General features: G+C 36.7%; 1 protein-coding gene across 1 annotated transcript in view; it reads left to right on the top strand.

The window, feature by feature from the left end:
- The window catches only part of LOC128684535 (zinc finger protein 236), a 164,861-nt gene extending 154,249 nt beyond the window's left edge, over window positions 1–10,612 (top strand). Inside the window, exon 30 of the mRNA XM_053770781.2 lies at window positions 6,445–10,612. Coding sequence (XP_053626756.1) covers window positions 6,445–8,040 — 1,596 coding nt within the window. The 3' untranslated portion in view covers window positions 8,041–10,612. The remainder of the gene's footprint in view (window positions 1–6,444) is intronic.
- The last annotated feature ends 633 nt before the right edge of the window (window positions 10,613–11,245 follow it).

The following is an 11,245-nucleotide window of genomic DNA, read 5'->3' on the forward strand; positions in this document are numbered from 1 at the left end:
TTGACCATTTTTTTGGAATAAATCAGCGACTTTGCAGTGTATTTTCGTATGGTATTTATTGTTGTATTCTAGTTTTCTTGGTCTCATTTTATAGAATGGAAGACATATTACAGAAATTGAGATGATTTTGACTGGTTTTACAAAGAAAGGTGCCTTGAAATTGAGCTCAAAGTAGCAGAAATGTTCGATTTTTACCAAATTTCAAAAGTAAACAAATCGTGCCAAGCGTGCAATACACGTCAACTGGTGAGTCTAATATTCTTTCACAAGTGCACCAATAATATTTATACCATTTTTTACACTAATGCAGTAGTCTGCATAACAGTAAATCTTATATTTTTTGTGAGAATAAAAATTCAAAGTGGAAAGCAAAAGAATATAAGAGGGGCCTTGAGACGTGACTAATGACTAGAGGAAATGTCATTTTAGTGCCAGGAATGTCTTTCTTGTTTATTCTGGACCCTATTCGGAAATTGGCATCTTTTGAAATTTGTGTGAAATTGGCAAAATTGCTAAATTCTGACCACTGTACTGGATAGTTGAATTTCATAAATGGGTGGTTTCTTGCACCCATTCGATAGAAAAAATGGAGTTCTAGCGAAATATTCATGTTTTTTGTCGACTAGTACAGTGAAATTGGCCGAAAATGGGGCTCAAAGTGGGCAAAATCGCCGATGCGTAAACATCGCCGAGACCACTAACTTTGCGAGAGCATAATTCCGTAAGTTTTCTATCAAATTTCAAACTTTTGGTGTCTTTATGATCGGGAAAAGATTCTCTATCTTTTCATAAGAGAAAATAATTTTTTTTTTTTTTTAAATTTGGCCGACCCTGAGAACGAGTTTCGGAGAGGGCCTGTCGACCCTCAAAGGGTTAATTCAAGGATTATGTGGAGTAAAATAAAGATTGGGTGTGAAAAGTGGGTTATAGTAAGCGTGTCTGCACCTGGAGAAAAGAGAAGTGTAGAGGAGAGAGAGATTTTGGGAAATGTTGAGTGAATGCACGGGGAGTTTTGAATCAAGTGTGAGAGTAATGGTGGTTGGGGATTTCAATGCTAAAGTGGGTAAAAATGTTGTGGATGGAGTAGTAGGTAAATTTGGGGTGCCAGGGGTAAATGTAAATAGGGAGCCTTTAATTGAGCTATGTGTAGAAAGAGATTTGGTAATAAGTAATACATATTTTATGAAAAAGAGGATAAATATACAAGGTATGATGTAGCACATAATGAAAGTAGTTTGTTATTTAGTTGTAGCTACAGTTAGAGTAAGAGGTAGATGGGAAAAGAGGAAGGTGGCAACAACAAGTAAGAGGGAGGTGAAAGTGTATAAACTAAGGGAGGAGGAAGTTCGGGTGAGATATAAGCGACTATTGGCAGAAAGGTGGGCTAGTGCAAAGATGAGTAGTGGGGGGTTAAAGAGGGTTGGAATAGTTTTAAAGATGCAGTATTAGAATGTGGGGCAGAAGTTTGTGGTTATAGGAGGGTGGAGGCAGGAGGAAAGAGGAGTGATTGGTGGAATGATGAAGTAAAGGGTGTGATAAAAGAGAAAAAGTTAGCTTATGAGAGGTTTTTACAAAGCAGATGTGTTATAAGAAGAACAGAGTATGTGGAGAGTAAAAGAAAAGTGAAGAGAGTGGTGAGAGAGTGCAAAAGGAGAGCAGATGATAGAGTGGGAGAGGCACTGTCAAGAAATTTTAATGAAAATAAGAAAAAATTTTGGAGTGAGTTAAACAAGTTAAGAAAGCCTAGGGAAAGTATGGATTTGTCAGTTAAAAACAGAGTAGGGGAGTTAGTAGATGGGGAGAGGGAGGTATTAGGTAGATGGCGAGGATATTTTGAGGAACTTTTAAATGTTAAGGAAGAAAGGGAGGCGGTAATTTCATGCACTGGCCAGGGAGGTATACCATCTTTTAGGAGTGAAGAAGAGCAGAATGTAAGTGTCGGGGAGGTATGTGAGGCATTACGTAGAATGAAAGGGGGTAAAGCAGCTGGAACTGATGGGATCATGACAGAAATGTTAAAAGCAGGGGGGATATAGTGTTGGAGGGGTTGGTGCTTTTATTTAATAAATGTACGAAAGAGTGGAAGGTACCTAGGGATTGGAAGAGAGCTTGTAGAGTCCCTTTATGTAAAGGGAAAGGGGACGAAAGAGATTGTAAAAATTATAGAGGAATAAGTTTACTGAGTATACCAGGAAAAGTGTACGGTAGGGTTATGTAATTGAAAGAATTAGAGGTAAGACAGAATGTAGGATTGTGGATGAGCAAGGTTTTAGAGTGGGTAGGGGATGTGTAGATCAAGTGTTTACATTGAAGCATATATGTGAACAGTATTTAGATAAAGGTGGGGAAGTTTTTATTGCATTTATGGATTTAGAAAAGGCATATGATAGAGTGGATAGAGGAGCAATGTGGCAGATGTTGCAAGTATATGGAATAGGTGGTAAGTTACTAAATGCTGTAAAGAGTTTTTATGAGGATAGTGAGGCTCAGGTTAGGGTGTGTAGAAGAGAGGGAGACTACTTCCCAGTAAAAGTAGGTCTTAGACAGAGATGTGTAATGTCACCATGGTTGTTTAATATATTTATAGATGGGGTTGTAAAAGAAGTAAATGCTAGGGTGTTCGGGAGAGGGGTGGGATTAAATTATGGGGAATCAAATACAAAATGGGAATTGACACAATTGCTTTTTGTTGATGATACTGTGATTATGGTAGATTCTAAAGAAAAATTGCAAAGGTTAGTGGATGAGTTTGGGAGTGTGTGTGTGAGGGAAAAGTTCAATAGATAGGGGTAGCGAGGGAGTATATAGTAACAATAGTTTCATTGCCGGCTACTTGATAAAGTAGGGTAAGTCAAGCTCCCGCTATTCCCGCCTTTTTTCCCCGTCCCCAAAAGTGATAGTTTGACTGCCGGCTGCTTGTTAAGGTAGGGTCAGTCTAGCTCCCGCTATCCCTTCCCCTCCTTCTTCCCCCCCCCCCCCAAAAAAAAAAGTGACATGTGGGGCTCCAGTCCAAACAGTAATCACTAGACTCACAGCTCCCAGCACTACTGTAAGTAAATTCCTGCCTTGTATTCTAGTGGATTTATTGGTTGAAAGCTTCACTTTTGACCAATAATAAACTTAGTCCTTTCAGTTTTGCTCTAAGTTGACTGTTGTAATAATCACCACATCTTTTAGGTATTGTACTTATCATGGAGAGTGATTTCTTAAGCAGTGGGTAACCTGTCTATCTTTCCAGCTTGGATGACAGAGGGTCACCTGCCAATCAACGAGTAGAACTGATGGAGATGGACTAACGTCCTGAGACTTCCCCTTTTTGGATTTAATTACCTGTACACCTGTATGAAATTGCAGGACGTAACCCCTCATCATTACAGCGGTAAAGAATCTGCTTTCCTGTCATCGGGATAGAATACTCAAGGCTATACTATGAAGAACTAGCCAGTGGGTTGTAACCAACACCTGCGACCCCCCCCCATCATTGGCAACGGCTACGATTTCATCAAGCAGTGTCACCAACACCAGACACCCAAGTTTTATATTAGCGTTGAATTCAGTTATCATTTATATTTTTCATTTTTCATTTTCTTTAATGTAGGATTAATATTTCATATTTAAGTGTTTTATATTTTATCTTTTCTATATAATAAAGTGTTTATGTTTGTCTGTTATTATTTCTTTTTCTATTCATTAATTTTCCTGAAGAGGAGCCAGCCTTGGTAATACTGTCTGAAGTTGTTACAGGGCTGAGTAAGCCTTCACAGTGTGTAAAGGTAGAAAGTTGAAAGTGAACACAGAAAAGAGTAAGGTGATGAGGGTATCAAATGATTTAGATAAAGAAAAATTGGATATCAAATTGGGGAGGAGGAGTATGGAAGTGAAGGTTTTCAGATACTTGGGAGTTGACGCGTCGGCAGATGGATTTATGAAGGATGAGGTTAGTCATAGGATTGATGAGGGGAAAAAAGGTGAGTGGTGCGTTGAGGTATACGTGAAGTCAAAAATTGTTATCTATGAAGGCAAAGAAGGGAATGTATGAAAGTATAGTAGTACCAACACTCTTATATGGGTGTGAAGCTTGGGTTGTGAATGCAGCAGCCAGGAGGTGGTTGGAGGCAGTGGAGATGTCCTGTCTAAGGGCAATGTGTGGTGTAAATATTATGCAGAAAATTCTGAGTGTGGAAATTAGGAAAAGGTGTGGAGTTAATAAAAGTATTAGTCAGAGGGCAGAAGAGGGGTTGTTTAGGTGGTTTGGTCATTTAGAGAGAATGGATCAAAGTAGAATGACATGGAAAGCATATAAATCTATAGGGGAAGGAAGGCAAGGTAGGGGTCGTCCTCGAAAGGGTTGGAGAGAGTGGGTAAAGGAGGTTTTGTGGGTGAGGGGCTTGGACTTCCAGCAAGCGTGCGTGAGCGTGTTGGATAGGAGTGAATGGAGACGAATGGTACTTGGGACCTGACGATCTGTTGGAGTGTGAGCAGGGTAATATTTAGTGAAGGGATTCAGGGAAACCGGTTATTTTCATATAGTCGGACTTGAGTCCTGGAAATGGGAAGTACAATGCCTGCACTTTAAAGGAGGGGTTTGGGATATTGGCAGTTTGGAGGGATATGTTGTGTATCTTTATACGTATATGCTTCTAAACTGTTGTATTCTGAGCACCTCTGCAAAAACAGTGATAATGTGTGAGTGTGGTGAAAATGTTGAATGATGATGAAAGCATTTTCTTTTTGGGGATTTTCTTTCTTTTTTGGGTCACCCTGCCTCGGTGGGAGACAGCCGACTTGTTGAAAAAAAAAATACTTCTAAATTGTTGTATTCTGGGCACCTCTGCAAAAACAGTGATTATGTGTGAGTGTGGTGAAAATGTTGAATGATGATGAAAGCATTTTCTTTTTGGGGATTTTCTTTCTTTTTGGGTCACCCTGCCTTGGTGGGAGATGGCCGACTTGTTGAAAAAAAAAAATATGCTACATATCATAAAAACCTAATACAAACAGCTATAAAATTGACATAATAGTAAGGTGTGGTAGCTGTGAGTGTATGCTGATGGCTGATGATTATAATATTGCAATGACTGTAATGTTATGCTTTCTCTCTCTGGTCCACTACCACTAGAGAATCTGCTTTTATGACTAGGGGAAATTGCAAAACTGTAGAACAACACTCTCTTCATATACTTTTACAGATTAATAGTGTCAGTTGCTCTCAAAAAATAAAAAGGAAATATTTTTTCCAAGTAATATACTTGCCTCCGTTTTCCTTGAATATCTCTAAAACGAACAATAAGTAATGAAACAAAAATATTCAGAGCTATCTCCCCTTTAAGAAATAAATATAAAAATATATTTAAACTGTGTGTGTGTGTGTGTGTGTGTGTGTGTGCGTGTGTGTGTGTGTGTGTGTGTGTGTGTGTGTGTGTGTGTGTGTGTGTGTGTGTGTGTGTGTGTGTGTGTGTGTGTGTGTGTGTGTGTGTGTGTGTGTGTGTGTGTGTGTGTGTGTGTACAAGATAGTTTTTGTTGCTCCATCATCCCTTGAGGGTTAAGCTAAAATGTCAGAATCCCATTCATTCATTCAAGAGAGGAGAGAAAGCACAAGTATAATTATGTACCATTTATTTTATTATTCACTGTTGGTAATGTCTTATTGTGTAGCTTATCAATTAAACTCTATCAAAGGTATGTATGTAAATGAAAAATGACCTGTATATGGGGTTTGCTACTATCCACGGTTTCAGGCATCCATGGTAGGTTTTGGAACGTATCACAGGCAGATATGTATTGGGGGACTACTGTACGTAAAAATTTGTGTACGAGTGTACATGCTATATATCTTTTCTGCTGTTTTAATTAATATCTTAGTTATTCATTCTGATATTAACCCTTAAACTGCCCAAATGTAGATCTACGTTTTTTTAACATTTGAAAGTATGTAAAAAATGTAGATCTCCTTTTTTTTTTTTACATTTGAAAATGTGTAAAAAACTTTTATTTACATGTTTTTTTGTTATATTTGAAAATATGTAAAAAAAAACATAGATCTACTTTTGGAGCACTACGGATTTGAACGTCGATCAGTTTGGACAGTTTAAGGGTTAATGAAGGTATATATTTTTATCGGTCATTTTTTTTATTGCAAACTGAAATTTTGAGGATCTTTATTTTACTGCACATTCACATTTCACTGACATACTATAACTGTAATATTCAAGTAAATGTTTGGAAGATTTACATGTTCTAAACTTTTGAATCTTGATTTGGCTTAGTAGTTTAATGCTTGTAGGATTATTTTTATACAGTGTCCTTATTTTAGTTATTTCAAATAATTATTAGCTTATATAAATTGAACCTAATTATTATTTTTATGAAATAGCCCTCAGTTAATGTATATGGAATTCACAGAGATATTCCTTACACTATTTTTAGTAATTTTATTTTTTTCAGAATGATTCACAGAAACATGCTCATCAATGTAAAACCTGTGGTAAAAGCTTCAAGAAACCGTCGGATTTAGTACGACACATTAGAACCCACACAGGAGAGCGGCCATTTTCATGTGTTCAGTGTGGGAAGTCATTTGCTGTTAAGTCTACATTGGATGTGCATATGAAAACTCATTCTGGAAAAAAGGATTTCATGTGCCATGTATGCAATACTATGTTTGCAACTAAAGGGAGTCTAAGTATACATATGAGACTTCATACTGGGGATAAACCGTTTAAATGTAACCAGTGTGGGATGAAGTTTAGAACCTCTGGTCATCGAAAGGCTCATGTTGTTAAACACTGTACGTCTCAGGCTATGTCAGGAAAAACTACAAGATTTACCACGACTAAAGAGGAACCATTAGAAAGTGGAAACAATGCAGATGAAGCTGTGATGGAAATGCCAAACGAGGAAAGCCTTAATTCTGTTGTAATGATGACTGAAGGGACTGTATTGCAGCTACCAGGGCTTAATCTGGGAACTATTGATCCTTCAGCTTTACTCAACATTCAACCTATGACACTGGATGAAAGTGTGTTAAATCAGTTACAAGCTTCTGGTGTTACCATGATGGGTGCTGGTGAGGGAACTGTTGATGAGGATGCTGAGGATTCTATTTCTGTGAATCCCAATGTGGTAATGACTCAACCCAGAAATGTTCGTACACCTAATGCAGAAACTGTGGAGGATTCTGATTTTGAAATTAGTATCTTTGATAGTGATGTAAGGGTTATTACAACACATTCACTAAATATGTTAGGGCAACATTTAGATAGAGATCCTGAAGCCACTCCTGATACTTCTTCCTTCATCCCATCAGAGCTCCATCTCGCAGATCTTGCAATCCCAGGACAAAACAACACTATACAGTGTGCTTTGTGCTCAAAATCATTTGTCAAATTAAGTGATTGCCAGGAGCACTTTATTTATCATAATATTTTTATAAGAGTAGGAGAGGAAGGTGAAAATGTTGATAATGAAATACATTACTCTGTTATTCCTGCACCTGCACTTGGAGAAGTGCCTGATGAAAATTCATTTCAAAGTGCGCATAATGGGAAAAATCCATCAGGAATAAGCATTGGAGAAATACCTGTTTGTAAATTAGAAGAACAAGATCAGTCCAGTCTCAGTTATAAATGTGCCATACCTGAATGTGGTAAAACTTTTAAGAATGAGGGTAGTCTTGAACAGCATACAATTAGTACTCATGTAAAACATCATGTATGTGCCAAGTGTGGTGGGGAAGACTTTCAGTCAGCAGCAGCTCTTCAGAAGCACATCAAAATGCATCACTCTGATGGAAAAGGAATCAGATGTGTGTTTTGTGTAGAAGAATACAGTGTACGTGCTACTTTATACCATCACATTATTCATGAGCATTTGCAACTTGCTTTAGAGAATCCCATAGCTATTGAGAAAGTGGGGCTCAAAATTAATGTAACATCAGAGTCTCAGAGAGAGGGGACAGTTGCAGGGGCCCAGGGTACAATGGAGGAGCTGGATGCTTTGGAGTTCTTTCCGTCTGTAAATAATGATGCTCCTCTTGAGTAACAGTAAACATACATTTAAGATTATGTTGGTTTTGCTTTAATTAGTTTTCTCCTTGAAAGCATATCCCCAATGCCTTGTTTTAGATCTAATTGCTAAAACCATTGACATTAATGCACTTAAAATTGATATAAAAATAACATCTTGAAATATTAAATTTATTTAATATTTTTTTGTACAGTGCATGAAATTTAATATTGATGAACATTTACAAAATTTCAGATAATTAGTAAAATAGTTTGTGTTAAATGTTTAACATTGTATGTCATGTCATATATAGTATTTTTTAATGTCTTCCCTTATAAGTTTTTTAAACAGCAATTTGGCCTCATTCTAATTATGAATTAAGTACAAACTGAAATTGTAAATACTGTATTACCTAAGGATGAGTAATGTAACCAAAATAGGAACTAGAGTACATGTATTGGAAAATTTTTGTGAATTTTATATTACTGGAACAACATTTTCTAGGGCTGGGATGATCTGTTATTGCCTTCAGAATTTTGAAGACTCAGTTGTGAGAGGGTTCAATTTTTTATTATTATAATATTGTATAGTAAATTTATATTTGTATATATGATAATCCTGCAATTAGACATAATTTACTGCTATTTATTTCCACTTCTTAGTATATTCATTACTCTGGTATAAACCTTGGTAATAAATACCGACAAATTGGTGTAGAAAGACACGTAAGCAAACACTATGACATATTTATTACAAAATGTTTCGGTCCTGGGACCTTGATCAAGGTCCCAGGACCAAAACGTTTTCTAATAAATATGTCATAGTGTTTGCTTACGTGTCTTTCTAACCATTCATTACTCTGCATTAAACCAGTTTTAGAAGCATGATAATCATTGTTAAAAGATATATTATTTTGAATAAGATCTGGAAGTCTTTATCTCTAGCTAACATACCCTTTACTGTAGGTTCATGTGTGAACTTGAAATATTGTCATTCAAGTTTCACCATAGCCAGCATGTCTGACATGTGATGATGTATGCTACAATATCCAGAATACACCACTTAACTGGTAGGTCAAAAGTCTGACCATTTATTAATGTGTATTAATATGTAAAGCCAGCAGCTTTATGACCTGACACACAAGAAGTACAACCATTTGTTGACATGCCTTAAGTACAACTTGTATGTAGTGTGTATGCCAAAAGCATAACATTTAGTAACTTGCCTTCAGTACAATTTACTATATTAGCAGACTTTATTTGGTCATTAATTCATAATATGAATTATGTCACACTTTTAGTTATTTAAATCTTTAAGTTCAGTGTTATCACTATGCTCAAATTCTATTTATTTTTATATTTATGATGGTAATGTTTAATTTTGAAGAAAACTAAATGACTCGGCATTCACGAGTACATCTAGTCAAGTTCATTTTTGCATGACTAGGTTAAAGTCATCATATGTAAGTTTACAGATATTATTCACAAGAAATTTGCTTCTCCCATTTTGGCTAAAAACTGTATCTGAGGCCCATAGACCAGAAATTTTGACATAAAAGCTTGTTTAAACTTGAGTGTACTGTAACTGTTTTTGTTTTTGCTTAAATTAATGTTTTATATCAAAGGTTTGAGAATATCTACAAAATTGCTTATTGTGAAGTCTAGTATATTCCAAGTGCTGAGAAATTTGCACCTCAGTGCTGCAACTACATAAACTTCACATACATATTGCAAAGCAGAGGCGAATACTCATATGTATAAGTGATATTTGGCCTTACCCTTAGTCAAACTTGATTCTACATATAGAGGGACTATTGTTCATATGCATTATATTCATTAAGAAAATGTGATTAGTTCCCAAGATGCACATCAATAATTTACAATTCTAACCTCTTGATGAAACAGCGTGAGAATAGAGAAACAGCAGTAGGCCTATCAAGTATGCAGTATGCTTGTCAAGTATTTGTCTACCTTGTTTTTAAGCTACATGAACCTTCCTTTCTATTCTAACATTTAACCAGGCAATACCAAATACCAATATGCAAGTAGTAGACAGTTGCTTCACTGCTGTAGTATATGCAGGCCAGATTCTCATGTATTTCATCACCTCCCAGTCAAGTTTTATTATAATACATTGTAGTATCTGGTTGCTTAAAATCATAGGATGAAATGAAATATCTATGAATCTGGCTTGAATGTACTCTGGCAGAGTTGAATCAGTTAAAATGTATTCTCCTCTCTTGTAGTGTGATGGCTCAAAGAACAATACATGCCTAGTGTGGTGCTGGGCTGGGGTTTACAGCCCAACTTGACAAATATTTAGGGTTGTCAAACTTTTATGTGCAGTTTGGGAACCAGTTGTGTTTGCTTAATTGTGTAGTACACCTGGTTGCCTAAAAACCTGGAAAGTGACGAAATAACATTGAATGAGAGATGAATGCACTCTTGCAAGGGGTTCAATGAATCTGAATATACACTTCACTGCTTTTGTAGTGTAGTAGCTCATAGGAACGTTACTCACCTGGTGTGATGCCAAAATGGGGTTCATGTCCCTGCCAGGGCATTGGGTTGTTATGCAATTATATTCATACATATACAGTCTATCTTTTTTTAATGTTTTTTCTTAATTCCTCTGGGACCAGTTTGTCCTTCAGTAGAATGGTTTATGGGTAATTTTCCTGAAACTTTTCAGCCAACTTCAAGTTTTTAATATTCTTAAAGAACACTTTCATACAACAGCAAAAAAATACATGTTGGTGTAACCATTAAGTGAAGCAAGGTCTTGTTTGCATTCTTAAGCAAGAATGTGTGAATGGTTTAGCATTATTTCAAGTGTTTACATTGAAGCACATAAGTAAGCATTACTTAAAGGGAAAGAGCTGTTTGTTGCATTTAATGATTTACAGAAGATATATGACAGGGATTATAGGGGAGCCAAGTGCCAGATATTGCAAATGTATGGAATAGGAGGTAGGTAACTGAAGAGTATTTATGCAGAGTGTGAGGCTTAGGTTAGGGTATATAAAAAGGAGGGGGACTATTTCCCATTGAAATTAGGTCCTAGACAGGAGGGAGGGAGGGTTAGGGTTTGTCCCATGCAGTTTTGAGGGCATACACCATTATTCCTCCCAGCTTGGTCTAAGGAATTGGACCTGTGCTCCAGTTCCGTGAATAGAGTTTGAATGACTTCCATTTCCCCAGGCACTGTATAACCCCTGTGGGTTTAACACTCCCACCATGAA

Source organism: Cherax quadricarinatus, chromosome 4, assembly GCF_038502225.1.
Source record: "Cherax quadricarinatus isolate ZL_2023a chromosome 4, ASM3850222v1, whole genome shotgun sequence".
Classification (NCBI taxonomy): Eukaryota; Metazoa; Arthropoda; class Malacostraca; order Decapoda; family Parastacidae; genus Cherax; species Cherax quadricarinatus.